The sequence below is a fragment of the Procambarus clarkii genome, chromosome 11 (genome assembly GCF_040958095.1).
Source record: "Procambarus clarkii isolate CNS0578487 chromosome 11, FALCON_Pclarkii_2.0, whole genome shotgun sequence".
Lineage (NCBI taxonomy): Eukaryota > Metazoa > Arthropoda > Malacostraca > Decapoda > Cambaridae > Procambarus > Procambarus clarkii.
In genome coordinates, this window is record NC_091160.1 from 50,056,537 (window position 1) to 50,079,979 (window position 23,443).

The 23,443-nt window shown below is 40.9% G+C and overlaps 1 protein-coding gene across 4 annotated transcripts in view; it reads left to right on the forward strand.

Annotated features, from left to right (window-relative positions):
* The first annotated feature begins 15,724 nt into the window (after positions 1–15,724).
* The window catches only part of LOC138363490 (uncharacterized), a 117,133-nt gene continuing 109,414 nt past the window's right edge, over positions 15,725–23,443 (forward strand). The window contains exon 1 of one of the 4 annotated variants that reach the window (XM_069322840.1): positions 15,725–15,917. In XM_069322840.1, the coding sequence (XP_069178941.1) occupies positions 15,907–15,917 (11 nt within the window). In that variant the 5' untranslated portion in view covers positions 15,725–15,906. The remainder of the gene's footprint in view (positions 15,918–23,443) is intronic. The other 3 variants (XR_011228102.1, XR_011228101.1, XR_011228100.1) reach the window with 3 other exon arrangements.

A 23,443-nucleotide genomic window follows, 5' to 3' on the forward strand; every position in this document is an offset into this window, starting at 1 on the left:
TACCACCACCCCTAGTGAGGGCATAGTGTCATGCCACCACCCCCAGTGTGGGCATAGTGTTATGCCACCACCCCTAGTGTGGGCATAGTGTCATACCACCACCCCCAGTGTGGGCATAGTGTCATACCACCACCCCCAGTGTGGGCATAGTGTCATACCACCACCCCCAGTGAGGGCATAGTGTCATACCACCACCCCCAGTGAGGGCACAGTGTCATGCCACCACCCCCAGTTGAGCATAGTGACATGCCGCCACCGCCCGCTCTGGGCATAGTGTCCAGTTTTATGCCGTCGTGTGTATTGTGTGGTACCTCCCTGGACTTCCTGAACAGGGTTGGGGATAATGGAGCTTAAACCTCCAAAGCTTTGTGGCTACGGTGCCAGGCCGTTCTTTGCATACAGGTAAACAAAGTTCCCCCAACCACTCTCTGCTGGAAACGATGAACGACCTCGGCAGCAACACACTTGCTATCGCCGGTCAATCAACCAAAACTGTAGAGTACTTATACATTGATCAGGAGATCACCCTGTATGCTTTTGGATCTTGGAGATGGGCTCAGTGTAACACATTTATGGGGTGCGGCTCCAACACTGACCACGTTGTCATGTGCACACACCCCTATTCGAGCCGCTGTGACTCCCCACTCTCTCCTTGGTTGGAATGATTCCAATCCACCTCTTTCTTGAATTATAATTCTGTACCATCCTGTCTAATGCTGTGGTTCTCTCTCTCTCTCTCTCTCTCTCTCTCTCTCTCCCTCTCTCCCTCTCTCTCTCTCCCTCTCTCCCTCTCTCTCTCTCTCTCTCTCTCTCTCTCTCTCTCTCTCTCTCTCTCTCTCTCTCTCTCTCTCTCTCTCTCTCTCTCTCTCTCTCTCTCTCTCTCTCTCTCTCTCTCTCTCCCTCTCTCCCTCTCTCTCTCTCCCTCTCTCCCTCTCTCTCTCTCTCTCTCTCTCTCTCTCTCTCTCTCTCTCTCTCTCTCTCTCTCTCTATATATATATATATATATATATATATATTATATATATATATATATATATATATATATATATATATATATATATATATATATATATATTGTTGTCTTGCCTATATACTGTTTTTTTTGGAGCTTACAGTCCCCAAGAGGGCATTTGAAGGCATAGACGACGTTGGTCTTTTTTAAAGCGTTCTGCTTTATGTCTGGAGAGTTTCTCATGAGTAGGCTGGTCGTTTTTCTGGTTTTATAGTAAATCGTCAGTTGTATCCTCTGATTTTTGTCTGTAGGGATAACGTTTCTATTAACAATATCTTTCAGGACCATTTCCTCCGTTTTATGAGCTGTGGAAAAGAAGTTCCTGTAAAATAGTCTAATAGGGGGTATAGGTGTTGTGTTGGTTGTCTCTTCAGAGGTTGCATGGCGTTTCACTTTCCTTCTTATGATGTCTTCGACGAAACCATTGGAGAAGCCGTTGTTGACTAGGACCTGCCTTACCCTACAGAGTTCTTCGTCGACTTGCTTCCATTCTGAGCTGTGGCTGAGACCAGTATATAGGCAATATAGGCAAAACCAGTATATAGGCAAGACAACAACATCTCTTTCTAGGCGTTTAACGATGCATAAGCAACATGGCTCCATTAAGGAACATATAATCTCTTCCCACAACCAAACCATCGCCAGAGAAATCCTAGTAAACAACACAGAAATCATCGATAGATACAGCGATAGCAGGCGGCTTGACGTTTGCGAGGCACTACACATTAAGAAGTCAACACCAGCAATCAACAGTCAATTAATGCACAACTATATTCTACCCACCTCAAGACTCCGCTCCAATATAGAAGCATCAAGAAATATGGACCAATAGGCTTTCTACAATCACTTCCATTCAATACCCATTGTTTCGTGTTCTGTCTTGTGTTGATGAATTTAATACCCTATTAGTACCACCTCACCCCATCCACCTCACTCAAATGTAGATATAAACAAATCGGAGATGTGTAAGTTCTATTCAGTTGTGTATGTGTAAACTAAAGTCTTTGAAAATGTAATAAGTTTTACGAAACGCGCTCAAGTGTCGCGTCAGACTAGAAATAAAAATGAATTTTGGAGAATTGATTTTTGAATTACCACCAACAGTGAAAAGAAATGTACGAAAGATCGAGAAAATTCGTGTTAGAATTATTAATCTTACTTTTTCGGTCATATTTAATAATATGTGTCTACAGGAAAGACTGCTACCAAAATATACTAATATATATATATATATATATATATATATATATATATATATATATATATATATATATATATATATATATATATATATATATATGTATATGTATATATATATATATATATATATATATATATATATATATATATATATATATATATATACATATATATACATATATATACATTGTATAATTGATATATTACATGGTCAATCTTGGATACAAGTCCAATATATCATCAAGTGTTCCAGTACTCATATAGTAATTACAGAGTTCAGCATACCTTAGCCCAGGAGGGCGAAAGTCAGTCAGTATGGGTCATTCTACAATATAATGTTCAAGAGAGTGCATGTTTTCTCTTTCACAAAGTTGACACATTGTGTACTCGACATTTGGGTTTTGAAAAAAGTGTCAGATACGTCTGTATCCCAGGCGTATTCTGGCCACTATAACATCACATTGCCGGATTCTTGTTCTATTAGTCCCATATGTGAATGTCTCCTCACGATATCTATCATAATATTTAATGCTACAACTTTCAGGTCTTTGTGAATTTGTTCGGTCGGTGAGATCTTCATTAGATATTTGTTTAAGTATTCTCTTTGTCACTGCTAATGAATGACCCATATTAATTTCTACCACTGGTTTTCTGCAGGCTGTCTTTGCAAGCATATCAACAGTGTCATGCCTTGAGATGCCAACATGTGATGGTATCCATAGGAATTTAATCTCAAATCTGTTTTCTTTGGCAGCTAAAACATTCATTCGAATATCACTGACTATTTTCTGGGTGTCACTACTATATGCGTTCAATGCCAGGAGTGCACTCTGCGAGTCACAGTATATAAGTCCACTGCCTTTGTCTTTTAAAAATTCAGTGGCAAGGTATATGCCTGCAAGTTCGGTTTGAGTTGTACTTGCCCAGTCATTGACGCGCTTCATTGCTGTATGTACGAGAGAAGATTATTCAAATATGTTACATGCACATCCGGTACATCGTCCACCTTCTTCTACAGAGCCGTCGGTATAGCACTGATACACATTGTTACCCATACTCTGAGTACTTTCAGTGATGCTTTTCAGTGTTAACTGTTTTAATAATGTAGTGTGCACACTATCTTTCTTGGGCGCATTTACAAAATCAACTGATAGATTCCAGTTACCCCATGGAGTAATTGGTTGATTGATCATTAGTTGAGTTGGGTACATATTTAATATTTTGATGGAGTTGGCTACCTTGTAGAACCAATATACATAATCAGATTTCGTTCTTCTTCTATAGACCTCAGGTGAGTGCAGCAAATTAGAAAGTTTAGCTTGAAACTTCATGTGTTGTTTAGATCTACTCAATGCCTTCACGCCGAAAACTGTGCTAATAGACAAAATTCTCTCACTTATGGTAGGTAATTTTAACTCTGCTCTCATATTAACTATTCTCGTGGACTTTGGAGCCCCAAGGATGAGCCGCATAGCATCATTTTGCAAGGTTTCAAGATATTTCAGCTCTATGTCAGTATACAGTGTGAGATGTAGAGCATTGTAGTCAATCACAGAGCGTATAAATGATACATAAATCATTCTAGCAAGTCTCACGTTAAGTCCATGATTGACACCAACAAGGACCCGCAAGGGCTTTAATCTCTCCCAAAGTCTCCTCTTGAGAGAAGAAAGGTACCAGGGTCGTTAATGGGGACACCAAGGTATCTATAAGACTCGCAGTTCTTAAGTGCTCGCCCATCTATATGATAATTGGCTGGTGGAATACCACATGGAATGAGGGCACGAGTTTTCTGTACAGAGATAAGGAGGCCACATTCCTCAGCTCTAGTAGCAAAAGCGTCGAGCAGAACTTGCATTCTAGGCTCGGAGGCAGCCTGTAAACATATATCATCAGCATAACAAATGACAGTGTCTTCATTATTAATTGGAAGATCTTTAATAAGTTTATGCATCAGAACGTTGAACAACAAGGAACTGAGGACCCCTCCTTGTGGAGTTCCTAGTTCAAAGTGTTTGCTCTCTGTGCTTTTAACACCATTAAACAAAACATATGCTGTTCGATTAGACAAATAGCCCTTTATCCATTTCAGTAATTTTCCTTGTATTCCCAGCTCGGCAAGCTGTTCCAGTATGATTTCTCTGTTTGCTGTATCAAAAGCTGCTGCTAAGTCGATGAAGACTGTTTGAGGGGAAGCTTCAATATGTGCGAAGTACTCAGCAAAACAGTGTTGTGTACTGAGCCCAGGCATAAATCCAAACAGTTGGGTTGACAGGTGTCCCTATATACGATACATGAGTTGGTTAAGAAGAAGATAAAGAACGCAGGTGGGAAGGGAGTTCCTGCATCCTTTTTGTCTGGCAGGCAAGACTCAGGGAATTTATTGTTATAAGGTAAGCCTGAGTCTTCCTTCACTCCTCCACGGGTCTAGGCCGGAACGGCTGATAGCAGTTTTCCCCGTGGTTGACTGAAGGGCTTCCAGGGTGAATCAGTGGCACCCCCTTCAGTGGTGGAAGCAAAGACCTGCGGTGGTGGGCATTGTTGGTCCTCTCCTGTGGGACCAAGGAGACTCCGGTGAATCGCGGGAGTCGGAGGGGCTGTATATTCTGCCCTCTGAGCCCCTAGCAGCCGAGTGCTAGCGGAGCCCCGGCCCACCCCCGTGACAATATCCTCCCTATCTCATTCATATATATATATATATATATATATATATATATATATATATATATATATATATATATATATATATATATATATATATATATATATATGTCTAACCTACGCTTGAAACAATCAAGGGATCCTACTTCTATTATGTTACATGGTAATTGGTTCCACAAATCAACAACACTGTTACCCAACCAGTATTTACCCAGGTCTTTCCTAAATCGTAACTTATCCAATTTATCCCCTTTGTTTCGTGTTCTGTCTTGTGTTTGTACTTTTAATTCCTTATTAAAATTCCCCTTGTTATGTCTATTCATCTACTGGCACACTTCTATCATGTCACCCCTAATTCTGTGCCATTCTAGATAATGTAATTTAAGCTTTGTCAATCTTTCTTCCTATGACAGTTTTCTAATTTGCGGGATTAACTTCGTTATCCTTCGAGGAGGATTTGTAGTTAATTTAAATCCATTCTATTGTATGGCGACTAAACCTGATATAGAATGGTATGGCGACCAAACCTAACAAGAGCACGATATACCTGAAGAACAACACCAGGTGTGTTATTACTAACGAACCTTTATGCATAGATTTTTTGGTCATTCCAACATTGTCCTCGTCTGTGTATCCCATTGACAGATGGGTTATCGTTTACTGAGGAGAGCATTGGAACATGTATTGTAGGAAGCAGCTACGAGGAAGGACTATCGCTACGTAGGTATTTCACAAATTTCATCGTGTCCTTTACTAAATTGAGCTGCATTTTTTTCTTGAGGTTCCTCGACATAACACATCGGTGCAAGCCTATATTGCGACGCCTGAGTTTGGAGATCATGGCTGCGTAGAGCTCTAGTACACTCACTTGCTCTTCCATCATCTGAAACTTGTTGGACGAGAAGAAAGTCTCCACAGATGGCTTAGTCTTGATCATGCTTACATCAACGGGCGAGAGTAAGGCATCAGTGCCACCAGGAAAGGACTGGGCAAGCAAGTGAAGGTCTGAGTGGCGTCGACGGTTTTATGTACTAAATCTTGTCAGGTGAAGTCTGGTGATATGCAGTTGTGACCTGTTGCTTGTTATTTTAGATCTAGCTACTCAGAACGAAATGTCCATGTAGCACTGGCTATAGTTGGAGTTGTGATCTAATATACCGACCTAATATAACAAGGGAGGATTACCTTTGTCAACCTTCGCCGGACGCTTTCTCCAGTGAATTTATGTTCATTATATAGTATGGCGATCAAAACTGATCTGCATAATCTAAATACATAATTTGTAAAACCATAATGGGAATTATTTATTAATGTTTTTCAAGATGAAGACGAATGATATTTGCAATTATCGATTCAAGTAACTTTCTCATAATAGACATTAAGCTAATTTGCCGACAGTTTGACGCAAGTGATCCATCTCATTTCTTAAAAATTGGTAACACATTAGCAACCTTCCACAACTCTGGCACTCTGCCCGACTCTAAAGAGTTATTCTAAGTCCAAGTCTAAGCGTGTAAGAAACAAAACAAACGCTTCAAATGCTCCCGTCTGCACAGAAAAAAATAAACATTATTGCACTTACCGAAACATGGATGAATGTAGAGAATAGTGAACCACCAGTTGAACGTCAAACGGACACAAAAAGGGCACAATGTAACATATTTTTAAACACAAACGACACAGGTGTAACACAATGTTACACACAAGGGAACCCAAGTGTAACATTTTGTTAAACACATGAGGACCGAATTGTAACTTATTGTTACTCAAAAAAGAACCCAAATGTAACATATTATCAAACACAAGGGACCCAAGTTTAAAATATTGTTACACACAAGGGACCCAAGTGTGAAAAATTGTTACACACAAGGGACCCAAGTGTGAAATATTGTTACACACAAGGGACCCAAGTGTATTATATTTTTACACACAAGGGACCCAAGTGTAACATACTGTTACACACAAGGGACCCAAGTGTAACATACTGTTACACACAAGGGACCCAAGTGTAACATACTGTTACAGACACGGGACACGAGTGAAACCTATTGTTACAAATAAGGGACCTAATGTAACATATTGTCACACACACACAAGCGACCCAATTGTAACATATTGTTACACTCAAGGGACCCAAGTGTAAGTTATTATTACAAACAAGTTACCCAAAGGTAACATTTGCTACACACAAGGTACGCAAATTGTAAAAATATTGTTACACACAAGAGTCCCGTATGTGTAACACATTGTTACACACAAAGGACCCCATGTATGTACCTGTGTGCACATGCTCCTATCTTTGTACCTCACTCAGCTAATTTAGAGCTTTAGACATGTCATTAAACTTCAACAATATACTTACCTGAGTTTACCTGGTAAACATATTGTTTATAGTCTATTATATCAATATTGTATAATTCCACTAACACCTCTGATGTTAATGATACTATCCTTTCTCTTAAAACAATGTCAGGTGCCCTGGCTGAGATACAAACTCTAACTTACTAAAAAGCCTCCAGCTTTCATGCTATGGCCAGTAAATTGCTCTACAACAAATCACTTGAACTCCACACCATTCCTGATATTAAAAAAAATAGCCCAGTCCCTAAGAGGTGTGATCTCACTGATGTCAACAATTTCAGACCCATATCAATCCAGCCAATCTTGTCTAAACTATTTCAAAAGTTAGTATACAAGCAACTTTACTCCTATGTAACTAAACACAATATACTCTTGCCAATATTGCTTCAGACCCCAAAAAATCACCTATAATGCATTGATTAGTATGAACTTGATACATGCTACTCTTGAAAAAATGAGTACCTAGTTGGGTTATTCCCTGACCTACGTAAGGTTTTGACACTGTTAACCACAATAATCTCATTCTTAAACTACAACATTATGAAGTCAGATATCACTTCCTCCAATACCTTCAAGCTTACCTTAGTGACAGGCTCCAGTATGTTTCTGTGAATGAATCGAATTCTCCCATCCTACCCATTAACATTTGTGTTCCACATGTCAGTATACTTTTCCCTCTCCTCTTTCTCATCTACATTAATGACCTTCCAAATGCCTCTCAAAACCTCAAGCCAATTTTATTTGCTGATGACAAAACCTTCCTTTTCTCCAGTCTTCATCCTCTTTTTCTGAATGACACAGTTAATACTGAACTCAATAAAGTCCATCTTTGGCTAACTGCTAACAAACTCACCCTTAACACTGATAAAACATTCTATAATTTGTTTGATAATAAATCCTAAGATAAAATTATTCTGAGAATTAACAATATTTCAATTTAGTAACAAAGTAGATGACACTACGGGCTCACCATAGCCCGTGCTACTTGGAACTTTTTGTTCCAGGTAGCGAATCATAAATAACAACAATAACAACAAGTAGATGATAAATTATTTAGTGTTCTCATCAACAACAAGCTGAACTTCTATGGCCACATTCAAGTTTCTAAATCAGTTGGGCATTTTTCTAAAATCAGATATTTGTACCTTTTAATTTATTTCTCTCTTATATATACTTATCTCATTTATGACATCTGTGCTTGGGGTTCAACTACCCAAAAACATCTACGTCCTCAAATTACTCAACGCTAATCAGCTATTAGAACGTTATAAGAATATTGGAATAAAGCTTTGTAATGTATGGAATAAGCTTCTTTTTTTGAGAACAGATACATGGATAGATAAAAGGATAAAAGTACATGGATAGCCATCTCTAACATCCTAGGCTCTAAACAACATTCACATAACAATCAGATAAAACTCTCCAAAGTTGGTTACATACTTGCAACAGACATAGATATTGCAACTGAATTCAATAGATTCTTTTCATTAATTGGTGCAAACCTTGCCAGAAAAATCCCAGAGAACCTGATTTATGTTACTACACATTTCACAGGCAACTATCCTAATTCTCTACTCCTTTTACCGGTCAGCCCGACAGACATTATCATAATTCAATCACTTAAAACCAAAGCTGTGAACATTTATGGAATACCGTCTATGATATATAAGAGTGCTGCCCCTGCTCTGGCAATACCCACAGCTCTGCTATTCAACAAATCTGTAGAATGTCATACGTTTCCTGGTATTCTTAAAGAAGCAAAAGTGACACCAGTTCATAAAGGGGGCGAGACAGCTGACAAACAATTACATACCAATGGTATGTAATTGTTTGATGGTAATCATGGGCATAGTATTTTATACTGCTCGGAGCACTATGCAACTGGTGTACAGGAGACCTTAACCACTCGACCATCACGACCGTACAAAATATGATGGTAGCTGAGGCTATTTGCCCATCATCCCGAAGGCACTTTGATGGTAATCTTGGGCATACTTCGCATAATAAATAATTACTAATGAAGAGACATGGAAAGTATCTTTGTTTCCCTGTTAGTTTAGTTTGATGTTGATATTGTGAACGAGGTAATTGACTTGAGAAAATGACAGATAATGGACGCGCAACCGTTGTTGCTGGAGGGACTCCCGGATCAAGAGGGGGTGCCAGCGGAAGTGGTGGCGACGGTAATGGGGTATGAGCACGCGAGCTAGCTCAGATGACTAGCTACCCTCTAGTCTTCAGGTTGACAAGAGTGAAATGGGGTGAGATCCACATTTTGATCAGATAGGTGGGTGAGAGAGGAGATCTTAGGCTATTGTGTGGTTTTAAGACTCCAGGCATAATGGGAGTGTATGTGTTTGGGCGCTGGTCTACAAATGTACCAGAGATATAGTTATGCGTTTGTGTTGGTAGGCACAGCACGGGGTACACGCACCTCCTTTTGTACTGCAAAAGTCCTATCAACATTGACATGGAACACCCTACCCGTCAACCTGTTTTTTTAAACTTTCGCTGAATAAACAGCTTGATGTGGACCTTCCATAATCTAGACAATGTTACAGACACTCAGTGGCTGATGAGTGGTTGGTGATTAGAGAGGGGGAAGCGCGCAGGAGAGCGGGTGGTAGAAAATTGACAACCCATTAGCATAACACTCCAGTAAGCTCTCGACCACGCTGGAGGAAACATACCCCCAGATGTGCAAAAAGTGATAGACAACTTCACTATCACTATCCTTCACTATCTCGGGGAGAGAGAGAGAGAGAGAGAGAGAGAGAGAGAGAGAGAGAGAGAGAGAGAGAGAGAGAGAGAGAGAGAGAGAGAGAGAGAGAGAGAGAGAGAGAGAGAGAGAGAGAGAGAGAGAGAGAGAGAGAGAGAGAGAGATAGATAGATAGATAGATAGATAGATAGATAGATAGATAGATAGATAGTGAGTGTGTGTGTGAGTGTGAGTAGGGTGGGGGCTTATTGTTGACAAAGAGGGGATACCACAGACACAGTTACCTCGGAAGTGTTGTTGTTACGTTCTGTGACACTGTGTGTACTCACCTAATTGTGCTTGCGGGGGTTGAGCTTTGGCTCTTTGGTCCCGCCTCTCAACTGTCAATCAACTGGTGTACAGATTCCTGAGCCTACTGGGCTCTATCATATCTACATTTGAAACTGTGTATGGAGTGAGCCTCCACCACATCACTTCCTAGTGCATTCCATTTACTAACTACTCTGACACTGAAAAAGTTCTTTCTAACGTCTCTGTGGCTCATTTGGGTACTCAGCTTCCACCTGTGTCCCCTTGTTCGCGTCCCTCCAGTGTTGAATAGTTCATCCTTGTTTACCCGGTCGATTCCCCTCAGGATTTTGTAGGTTGTGATCATGTTCCCCCTTACTCTTCTGTCTTCCAGTGTCGTAAGGTGCATTTCCCGCAGCCTTTCCTCATAACTCATGCCTCTTAGTTCTGGGACTAGTCTAGTAGCATACCTTTGGACTTTTTCCAGCTTCGTCTTGTGCTTGACAAGGTACGGGCTCCATGCTGGGGCCGCATACTCCAGGATTGGTCTTACATATGTGGTGTACAAGATTCTGAATGATTCCTTACACAGGTTCCTGAACGCCGTTCTGATGTTAGCCAGCCTCGCATATACCGCAGACGTTATTCTCTTTATGTGGGCTTCAGGAGACAGGTTTGGTGTGATATCAACTCCTAGATCTTTCTCTCTGTCTGTTTCATTAAATTTCATCTCCTATTCTGTATCCTGTGTCTGGCCTCCTGTTTCCACTGCCTAGTTTCATTACTTTGCGTTACTTTGTGTGAGTAACTCACTATGGAAGGTGGAAAAAATCTTCAGATTTGGGGATATAGGACAGGCTACCCATTCTGTAATGACTTGTTTTTAAACATAAGAAAGGGGAGGTGGTGGAGGGGACCAGCCCTGCTTGCCACTTCACACGCCTTACATCATATGTACCTGGTCTCCTAGGCATGTGTGCGTGTGTGTGTATACTTAACTATCTGTACTTGCAGGATCGGGCATTGACTCTTGGATCCCGCCTTTGGTGCCATCGGTTGTTTACAGCAATGACTCCTATCCCATTTCCCTATCATATCTAGTTTTAAAGTTATGAATAGTGTTTGCTTCCACAACCTATTCCTTAAGTGCATTCCATTTTTCCACTACCCTCATGCTAAAAAGAATACTTCCAAACATCTCTGTGACTCATCTGAGTTTCCAGCTTCCACCCATGTCCCCTCGTTCTGTTATTATTATGTGTGAACAATTCATCTATTTCCACTTTGTCAATTCCCCTGCGTATTTTATGTTCCTTTCATATCCTCTCTCTCTCTTCTTTTTTCTAGTTTCGTAAGATTCAGTTCCTACAGGGGCCCTTCATATCCCATCCCTCATAACTCTGGGACAAGCCTCGTCGCAAACTTCTGAACGTTTTCCAGTTTCCTTATGTGTTTCTTGAGTTGGGGACTCCGTGATGGCATGGCATACTCTAAGACTGGTCTCACGTAGGCAGCGTAAAGCACCCTAAAAGCCTTCTCACTTAGGTTTCTTAATGAAGTTCTAACTTTCGCCAGTATAGAGTACGCTGCTGTCGTTATCCTATTTATATGTACTTTAGGAGTCAGATTAGGTGTTACGTCCACTCCCAGGTCTTATTCTCAAATCGTCAAAGTTAGGTAGTTTCCCTTCATTGTGTATAGGCCCTTTGGTCTCCTATTACCTAATCCTATTTCCATAACTGTACATTTGCTCGTGTTGAACTCCAGTAGCCATTTCTCTGACCATCTCTGCAACTTGTTCAATTCCTCTTGGAGGATCCTACAATCTTCATCTGACACAACCCTTCTCATTAATTTTGCGTCATCCGCGAACATTGACATATAGGACTCCTGTAAACATATGATTAATGTATATTATAAGCAGAACTGGTCCTAGCATTGATCCTTGAGGTACTCCATTCGTTACTGACTTCTTGCTCCTTACCGTTACTCTCTGGCTCCTTCCTGTTAGATAGTACCTTACCCATGTTAGAGCCTTTCCGTTTACTCACGCCTGCTTCTCAAGTTTGAATAGCAATCTCCTGTGCGGTACTGTATCTGAGGCTTTTTGGCAGTCCAGAAATATGCACTGTTATGGGGCGTTATCTCCAAATTTGCCCAAAATATGCAATAAATGAAAACTCGTTCGATTTCAATCAAACTTTTTTTTTACAAGTTGTATATGGAAAGGGTTTCATCTGGTCCAAGTCTCAGTATCGTAGCATAAATGGGAAGGGAGAAAAAAAATATTGAATTATGTGTCAAAAATTTTCCAAAATGGTCAAAAACGATTATCAAACAAAAATGTCAACTGAAATCATGTCTATGACTCTCAGCTATCACAAAAGCTTATATTAAAAACAAATTATAATTAGTTTTAGTAAAAAAATTTTAGTTATAAAAAAGGCAAATTTTCTTTGTTTTTGTTTTTTTTAAATTTTATCTCTCTCTTTTGTTTATACAGCGATTTGCATGAAACCTATACACCTGACTGCACCTAAGTCTATCTGTAAGGGTGTCAATTTTGGAGGAAATTGATTGATGTCAACCTCAGCCACAGATGGCAACACCTTAGATTTTATTTTTTACTTGAACGTTTATGTTACTTGAAAATAAATATATCATTCATTTTATATTCAACTTACATGAAACTTACACCTTATATGTAAAGTTTATGTCTCTAAAATCGCAAGGAAGCGTTTTTTCCTGAGTTTATTTATTGATTTTATAAATAGCAATAAACATGATTAATTTGCATAATTTTTTGGGGGGGAACTTAGACTATTTGTAATAGGAAAACTAAAGACGTTTTGGAAAATCCCCTCCTATAGATCCTTTATTATATGCTAATGTGTCAGAAAAGTGTCATAGAATGAATATATCTGAAAGGTGTGGTTGTAAATATACACTTGAAAATGTGTAAAATTCGTTGAAAAAAAAATAAAAACAAAAACAAAAAATCTCCCTTACTATTTAGGCTACAGTACTGAACCTTGGAACAATTGCAGCCCTTTACAACTTAGTCAAAACTTTACTTTACTTAAACTTTAACAAAACTTTACAACTAGTCAAAAAATAATGGTTGACATTGAACAACTTAATTTTCCAGAGATAACGCGCCCTTTGTCCATCCTGTCATTTTCCCTGAGAATTTTGTAGGTGGTTATCATGTCTCCCCTTACTGTTATCATGTCTCCCCTTTACTGTTTTCCAGGTACGTGAAGTTCAGCTCCTTTAGCATTTCCTCGTAGCTCATATCTCTCAGTTCCGGGACGAGCCTGGTGGCATACCGCTGAATCTTCTCTAACTTATTCTTGTGTTTAACTGGGTATGGACTCCAGGCTGGAGCTGCATATTCCAGGATTGGTCTGACATAAGTTGTATAGGGTCCTGAACGATTCCTTACACAAGTTTCTAAATGCAGTTCTTATGTCGGCCAGTCTAGCATATGCCGCTGATGATATCCTTTTGATGTGGTCCTCTGGGGACAGGTTCGGTGTGATATCAACCCCCAGATCTCTCTCTCTATTTGACTCTTGCAGGATTTCACCTCCCAGATGGTACCTTGTGTTCACCCTCCTGCTCCTTTCTCCTAATGTGTGTGTGCGCGCGCGCGCGCACGTCAAAACGAAGCTTGGACTCTACCTTTCAGAGTAAACTACTTGTAATACTCCCTGGACTTTCATGTATGTAGACGTGTTTCCAAACTTGTCATTTATTTTATTATTTTTATATATATATATACAGGAGTTCTTATATTCATGTTCAATTCTAAATTCTAATTCTAATTAATTTTAACATTAATTCTAAGGAAGTCTTTATCATCTTTAACTACGCTAAACACCCTATGACATACTTGGCATACACGTGTCTATAGCTTGATATAACAACAATGAGAGTTAACGTGGATACCATCTTTAGTTGGCCTCCAATTGCATAATAGAACTAATGAATCTGTCTTCATTATATTACTCTGCCAACTAATAGTCAAAGAATCAGCTTTCAATAGGAAGAGTTGACTATAATTGCTTGGATTGCCTATAAGCAACTTGAGAACTATAATGCACAAAATACTCCAACTTTATAGATCTGAGGCAAATTACTACATTAGTTTATTTATTTATTTATATACAAGAAGGTACATAGGGTTTATGAGAGTACAGAGACTTGAAGTTTTACATTCATGTAAAGCCACTAGTAATGCAAAAAGAGCCACACAGCTGTGGATCATCCAATAAAACCAGCAGACTGCTAGAAGTTACTAATTCTTCGCTTGGAGTCAATTCTAAGTATCCCTGTGAGTTTCCATTACCCGCTGATATAGACCTGACCAGATGTAAACTGTGTCAGCAAACCTATTCACACATTCTTCGTCACTATGCCATGGAGTGCAAAAAGATTCGTGAATTTAGAAACAGATCTAAAACAAATTTACAGCAACTGTTCAAATATTTCATTCACAATTATCCACTACGAAGAATTTTAGCCCAATGTTCATAGTTTGCTAACTGTAGATAGTAAGTGTGGATGTAACCGTTCCTGTACCGCCTGCTGGACAGGTATGGGGGTCCAATGCTGTCCACAGAGTGGGTATGGGGTTCAATGCTGTCCACAGAGTAGGTATGGGGGTCCAATGCTATCCACAGGGTGGGTATGGGGGTCCAATACTAAGCACAATATGGATATTGGGGTCCAATACCGTCCACAGGATGAGTATGGGGTATACATAATTATTGAAGAACTATACTTTCGTATATTATTCTAAACAAAAACAAAGATGCTATAGCAACACCGACCCTCGCTGCTGAGCCTACTAATGTATGATGCTCATTTGCAATTTTAAAATATATATAGTCTAAGTATTATGTTCATTTACAATCGCAAATACATGCCTAGTGAATAAGCTTTTTTAAATATTGTCTTGAGTAAAAATTATTTTTGTTTAGGAAAATGATAACTGCTGAAACAACAGTCCTACGCTATTGAGTATTTGTTATTGTTGGACAACCCGTCCTCGACTCAAGTCCATTACATTCAGCAGTCAACCCCACAGACGCATTCATAAATTTTAACATGCTGTTCATTCAAAACGGGAATTTTCTCAAGTATAAGTTAATATTATAATATATTAGCATATTGTGTATATATAGGCATAGGATAGGTTAGGTTAGGTGTTTAGGTTCTGTTGGCAATTATTTGTATTTGTAGTATGTGGGTGAAGCATTTATAGCGTTGAGATTCGAACAAAATTCATCAGTGAAGCACTTGTTCCGGATATGTTCGAACGTCAGCAGTTGTGAGTTGTGTGTAAACCGCTTTTCATTCATAAACAGGGGGTTTGGCGGGTGCATGGAATCACTTTTGGATCTTCGTTTGGAGGACGGGCTGTGTTGGAAGACGAGGTCCGTAATTCGGACTGGGTATGAGCTGAAATCTGATTCGTTGGTGGTTCATATGGCAAGTTGCTATTGGCTGGCGGAATAATCTGATGGCTGGTGATTGGTGGACAAGTGTGCATGCAGTCGGGGAGGGAAGCGGCTGCTCTTCAGTGTGTAATCTCGCACTTCAGTGGACGGACGTAGTTACGAGTGTGTCAGGGAAGTGAGGAGGTGATACCCGACACACGATGAGCAGCAGGTTAGTTTAGTGTATTTTAGTGTGAATGATCATACTGTGATCAGTATTGGAGTTTCTTCTCCATGTTAGATCCCGTGTCCGTGGAACTTGCTGCTAGAGTAAGATCTTTAATGTTCAAGGATGACGGCTTTGGCCTTGCTCTCTGGGATCGAGCGGCCTTGGTAATCTATCTATATAAATGGAAATGTTCGTTTGTTCAAAATCGGTAATCTCCGAAAGTTCGTCAGCGATTGATTTGAAATTTTTTTGCACAACTTTCCATTCGCATCCGAGCGGGTTTTTATATACATACTATATAGATGTCACTTCTGTGACGAGGAAAAACATGTTTATTTTTAACTTTTTCATGTGTTGTCATGTGAGTGAAATCTTCGAAACCTTTTTACCAATTGCTTTGAAATTGACACAACGTTGCATTCCAATAGGCGCATGTTTTTATATACCTACTATAGATGCAACACCAGTGAGGTAAAAACATGCTTTTTTGAAAAACGGCGCCATCTGTTGCATGTAAGAGCAACACACACACTACACTAAATGTTAAGATTCCATTTCAGTGTTTCCGAATGTATTTGATAAATTGAAGTTTCATAAATTTCGATTTTTCACTTTGATTTAATTGACATTGCCTTGGAATTGAGCTGTGCTTACAATTTCGTTTATTTCGTGAGTATAGTTTGTTCCTGATGAGGTTAGGATCAACAAGATAAAGGATTTCATTGAGTTAACTGTACTAGAGCGGCAAGTATAAGGTACTTGGTAGCATGTTATCAATAACGTCAGATGCAGTAAAGAGGTAAAGACCTTAGCAATTAAGGTGGAGAAATTTCAGTATTCAAGTAAACGGTTAGAAGTAAAGTGTCTACCATGCCGGTGGGGGCGGGTCGGTGGGAGCCTGAATGAGATATAGGACAAGATACCCTTCGGATGAACGGGGAAGTGTCTATAGCTGAAGAATAGCCAGTGAGAAGAAACTTTGAAGACAGATATGACCAGGGCTAAACCCAGCTGCATGGTGTAACAGAGGGTTTTAAACACCGGGCCGACTAGGCGAGGAGGCAGGGTCTGGAGTCGGGGCGACGAGGTGAAGACAGCTGTCCTCTTCCATGAAGCTAATCTATCTTCTGTGGTGCTGAAGAAATGTTACGTCAGTTTTACGGAGGCGGATATGGCTTTCACCAATTGGCGAGTGGTAAAACTCCTGGCGTTTCGCGAGCGCTTTGGCCTGGGTTCGCTGGAGGAATTTTTCTGGCTGCCAATCCTAAACTGTAGCTTCTGTTTACCCAACAGTAAAATAGGTACCTGGTTGTTAAGAGTTGGTGGGTTGTAATCCAGGGAGTATTAGGATTGAGGACCTGCCCGAAAGCTATGCGTGCTAGTGGCTGTACAAGACTGAAAGAACTCCTGTGTATTTAAAAAAAATCAAAACGGGGAAAATTAAGTCACCATCCCCTTAAAGGGTGGATGGTGAAGTCTGGTGCTTTAAATTGGTTCTGGTTTGGCAGACTGCTGGAGTAAGTCTTGATACAACTTGGTCCTTTTGCTTGGGTTGCTGGGTAGGTAGGTGCTAGCAGGCCGCCACAATTTTTTTAGATCGATGTAGACGATGCGGGTTAGTCTTGCTGCCGTCTCCGTGTATTTCGGTTAATGTGGGCTGTGGTGTTGTGTTGCTGGGGAAGTCTTGGTTGTAGGGTTGATAAAGCCATTGCTTGGTTACTGACTTTAGTTCATGTAATAGTACATGACTAGCAGCGTCCAAGTTAGGTGGGCGTCCTGTACGCTCTGTTTACTTACAACTGGCGTATGAAACGCAACGCTTACAAACGGATGGTGCCGTTTGCTATGAACATGGCATCCCTCCTTTACTTTGAAAAGAATGAATAAAGGATGTCTACCATACTTGTAGCACAAAGCAAAGTTATTGAGTTATTAACATATCAAAAGATGTTGCATAAATTTTACATAAAGCACACAAAGAATTTACACAACTTAATCTTTACCACACCGGATATCAGTGTTTAAAATATGAAGTGTTAAATAAAAATGACATACCACTACAGTTACAAAATATTGAGTAAGCTCTGCAATATTCAAACTATTTAATTTCAATTTAGCATAAGTAAATAATTTGCATTACATAGGAACACAATCAAATCGCGTAGGGCGTTTAACAGGACGTTTAGAACGAGTCCTTAAACAGGAAGCCTCCTGTTTCTCCGTGGTGTAGTGGTAAGACACTCGCCTGGCGTTCCGCGAGCGCTATGTCATGGGTTCGTATCCTAGCCGGGGAGGATTTACAGGGCGCAATTCCTTAACTGTAGCCTCTGTTTAACGCAACAGTAAAATGTGTACTTGGATGAAAAAAAAAGATTCTTCGCGGCAGGGGATCATATTCCAGGGACCTGCCAGAAACGCTACGCGTACTAGTGGCTGTACAAGAATGTAACGACTCTTGTATATATAGAAAAAAAAAATCCCTTGATAAATTGTTTAGTTATAACTATTTTTTTCTTTATCGTTTGTACGAATTTGCACTTCATCATTTTCTAAACTAATTGGAGTCACTTTGAAATAAGCCATATTGTGTGGTATACTATGAACTCTTATTACTCACTGTTTTACTGATACTTACACTAATCACTTTATATGGTGTTGTATCATACGGCATATCTAGCTTTCCCTCTTTTAGTTTTTCTTTTTAACTAGAACAGTGTCCAACCTTTATGAATTGTTCCTTTGCATGTTGATCATAAGAAATTTTCATTTTGCCTTTGGCCAGTACATCCTTCTGAGCGAGACGTTTATCCGTTACCTCAGCTGGCATGACAGGTAGTGTGATCCTCATAGGACGTCCAAACAGTTCACCAGGCGACTTGCCCAGTGTTCCATTCGGTGTTGTACGGTAGTTCCTGAGAAAAGCATTCATAGCTTATTTCCAGGATCATCTTTCGGCATGAGCACAGCGTTCCGCTCTCGTGAGAGGTTGCATGAATCTCTCGACTTCTCCATTTGCTTGAAGATGTAGTGGCATCATACGGCGATGTTTGAATCCAATGTGCTCGGCAAAGTTGACGAAGTCTTGTCCATTGAATGGCGTTCCCTTATCGGTCTTAACTTCAGGAATCTTAAAATTTGAAAAGATCTTGTCGAGTTTCGGGATGACAGCCTTTGCAGATGTGGAAGTGTTTTTTACTTCTGGATAACGCGAGTGATCATCAATGACTCCCATAAAGTACTATCCAGTTGGTAGTGGTCCGCAGAAGTCCATTGATACTTTAGTCCATGGTGCAGCTGGTAGTGGTGAAGGTTGTAGAGGTGTTGGTCTTGAAGTATCCACTAGAGCTTGGCAAGGGACACAGGCATCATACCTGTCCTTTGCTTGACGATCAATACCTGGAAACCACACCTTTTCTCGTAGCAGCGGTTTGGTTCTAACAAGACCTTGGCGTCCTTGATGTGCAAGCTTCAGAGCACGCTGTTGAACGGCTGGAATAAGAGTACCTCGCAGCAGTGTCGCGTTGTTGTGTAACGCTTAACTCTGTCTGGATGCGTTCATGGGCTTTGAATGCATCTTGGTCAACTCCTGGGGGGTGGGATGCATGGAAACTTTTTCTTGGTCAATGCATCCACTGTTGCTTGCAGAGTTGGATCCTCTGTGGTCGCCGTATGGATTTCATAAAGAGCCTTGGGGACTGCATCACGGGTTACAGAGTGTACATATTCCTCGGCAACTTGCTGATGCTTGGTGGTAATGAAACTGTTGGCAGGACGTAGACTGATGTAATCGGCGGGATTTTCTGCACCCGGCTTGGTACTTCTCGGTAAAGTTGTAGCTCTGCAGGCGAAGAGCTCATCTCTCAATGTGAGCTGGTGGTTTGTACTTCGGATAATTGAATATTGTTTCCAACGGCTTGTGGTCAGTGACTATCGTGGTGAAGGGTGTACAAAGCAGATATAGAAGTGTTCACAGCCTCATACAGGAGTAAGAGCGTCCTTCTGACTAGAGAAGGTTAGATTTCGCTTTACCATTGCAGTTCTCAAGCTTTGTGAACTGTTTTTTTTAATTTCTCGTAGTGGCACTCGACAAGGGATAAGAGGTGCAATATTGTTTGCCACCTCGACCCCTATGACCTGACCATCGTACAGTACTCTAGTTCACTGACTGTGGTCTTAGTGTGGAACGACATATGGCACCAAAATGATCTAGTTTTCCACACAATCAGCACTTCTTACCTTGAGCAAGATGAGCATTATCTTGGTGTGGGTGATCTCCTCCACAATTGTAAGTTTTTGTTGATACCCTCTGATGTGAGTCGTTGTGACTGCTTGAGTCTTGTTCCTTGACCGCAGTTGTGATGTGGTTCCCGGCTCAAATTGCTGTTGGGTTTGCCATGATATCTTCTATCACGGTGTCCTCCCTGAACCTTACGTACCCCATCAGTTAGTGACACTGGCAGCACCGTTGTTGGCACTGCACTCAATGACAAGAGCATCACGTGCAACATCTTCCATTCGACGAGCAATGTCCAGTATCTTGGTAAGAGAACTTTCATAAAGTTCTAGAGCTCTTCGACGGAGACGTGCATGTTTCAATTATTTACCGTTTGATTTGTCAACATCAGCAAACTCGCAATGTGCTGCTAAGTCCTGTAGATGTGTGTGGTATTTATCTAGTTTCATTGGTTGTTTGGCTCTCCTGAAATGCATAATTTCCATTGTTTTTTGTCTACATTTGAAATGTTTAGTTAATTTGTCTTTGGCAGTGTCGTAATCTTTTTCACCACCAGTGTCTTTCAATGTGTCAAAGATGGGACAAACTCGATCACCTACATAATGAAGAAAAAAGGCATGCCTTTCAACACTTTTGATGTCTGAAACTATTAACAAATTTTCAAACCCTTTAAGCCATTTGGTTTACCCGTGACATGTTTGGTAAAGATCAAATGCTGGAAACTGAGGTATATTTGCCATTTTTACTGCATAAATGTAAACTTATCACTTTAATGTTCCTTAGCATACTAAAAACTTACTGCACTGCGAATGTTAGTTAAAAAATCACTAATTACTTTAATTTTGCAAAGCACACAAGCATTTTAATGCAAAAGTTCACAACGGTGCACAATACAGCAGCAACTGACGTCTCTCCTAGCCTTGTGTACATGTGGTGGTGGTCCAACTCATAGTTGACATGGCAGTTGTCAGCAATTTTGAGTTTTCAGCACCGTCAACAAAGCAGACAGTTCACAGCATGGAGTTGTGTAAGCATCGTTTAGTACACAAAACATTGGGTTTTGTACGCAGATTCGGTAGATATCTCACAGCTTCAGTGGGCACACGGCATTGGTCTGGTGCTCACAGACAGCATGGTTTTCCTCCGGGGCAAGACAACATGCTTTTCCCCTTATTTTGAGCTGGACGAATACCAGTAGTGAAATATGTGACTAGAACCGCGCGCGCCATCTGCCCAGGTGGCACTCGTGAGTGTCAGCTGGGCAGGTGGCGCGCAGGTGTCTAGTCACAAAGGGTTTTGGGGGATTTTCCCTGAAGTTTGGCGCGTGTTGGACGCGTGTGAGCGTCCGGTGTTTGGGTATGTGGTCAGGAAAGAGGGGAGGTTATGTTGTTGGGTGCCAGATGGCGCGTATGTGTCTAGTCACAAAGGGTTTGGGGGGAATTTCCTTGAAGTTTGGCGCGTGTCGGAGGTATGTGGTGAGCAGGTGGTGCGCACGGTTCTAGTCCTCTGGGTTTTGGGGTGCTTTTTCCGTGTGTTTGGGTATGTGGTCAGGAAAGAGGGGATGGCATGTTGTTGGGTGTAGGAGAGTATGTGGTAGCGTAAGAAATACAAGGATAAGAGTGGAATATGAGGAAGGAGTAAATGAATATGTGTGTGTTTGGCGTAGACTTAATCCTGTGTGAGGATAATAGTTTTGATGATCGTAAGCAAGTAGAGGCTGAGTGTAGACGAGAGGAGTCCCAACATAGTCTGTTATGTTTGGGGTGGTGGAGGGGTAGGGGAGGGAGGGAGGGAGGGATGGAATGGTGAGGGGAGCTTCCCCTCGTCGTGAGACTGCTCGGGGTCATTTGCGGTTTTTGACAACCCATTAGCTCCCCCCTACAGGAAGCCCTAAGTGTGAGAGGATGAGAGAGTAGAGACCAGCAGGAGGGATGTGGTCCATTTGGCTTAATCGTTTTTTCAAGTCTAATTTCTTCGAGTTATGCATCTGTGTTTGGAGATGGAGCATGAGGGTGATAGTTGGGACATACATGGTATGAAGTGTGTAGGAGGAGGATAATGAGGAATAGAGAGAGCAGTCACTCTTAAGTTGTGAATGAGATGAGGCAAACAGTTGGTGATGGAGTGTATAGGTGACAGAGTTGGACGGGTGTGAACCTTTACCCTTAAGCATTTTTCAATGTCTGCGGAGGGGTGTGCGTACTGGTCACTGGTTAGAGGGTAACTGAAGTGCATTTCCAAGTAGTTTTGGTTATATCTCCCCCTCCCGGAGGGTAGGCCATTACTTCCTCAGACCCGACGGAAGTGGTTGGGCATCCATTACCCAGTGCGTTTTCGTTAAGGAAGGGGAGATGTAGCTACGCTCCGCGACTCCGTCTCTCTCTCTCTTTATATATATATCTATCTCTCTCTCTTTCTCTCTCTTTCTCTCTCTTTCTCTCTCTTTCTCTCTCTTTCTCTCTCTTTCTCTCTCTCTTTCTCTCTCTCTTTCTCTCTCTCTTTCTCTCTCTCTTTCTCTCTCTCTTTCTCTCTCTCTTTCTCTCTCTCTTTCTCTCTCTCTTCTCTCTCTCTTTCTCTCTCTCTTTCTCTCTCTCTTTCTCTCTCTCTTTCTCTCTCTCTTTCTCTCTCTCTTTCTCTCTCTCTTTCTCTCTCTCTTTCTCTCTCTCTTTCTCTCTCTCTTTCTCTCTCTCTTTCTCTCTCTCTTTCTCTCTCTCTTTCTCTCTCTCTTTCTCTCTCTCTTTCTCTCTCTCTTTCTCTCTCTCTTTCTCTCTCTCTTTCTCTCTCTCTTCTCTCTCTCTTTCTCTCTCTCTTTCTCTCTCTCTTTCTCTCTCTCTTTCTCTCTCTCTTTCTCTCTCTCTTTCTCTCTCTCTTTCTCTCTCTCTTTCTCTCTCTCTTTCTCTCTCTCTTTCTCTCTCTCTTTCTCTCTCTCTTTCTCTCTCTCTTTCTCTCTCTCTTTCTCTCTCTCTTTCTCTCTCTCTTTCTCTCTCTCTTTCTCTCTCTCTTTCTCTCTCTCTTTCTCTCTCTCTTTCTCTCTCTCTTTCTCTCTCTCTTTCTCTCTCTCTTTCTCTCTCTCTTTCTCTCTCTCTTTCTCTCTCTCTTTCTCTCTCTCTTTCTCTCTCTCTTTCTCTCTCTCTTTCTCTCTCTCTTTCTCTCTCTCTTTCTCTCTCTCTTTCTCTCTCTCTTTCTCTCTCTCTTTCTCTCTCTCTTTCTCTCTCTCTTTCTCTCTCTCTTTCTCTCTCTCTTTCTCTCTCTCTTTCTCTCTCTCTTTCTCTCTCTCTTTCTCTCTCTCTTTCTC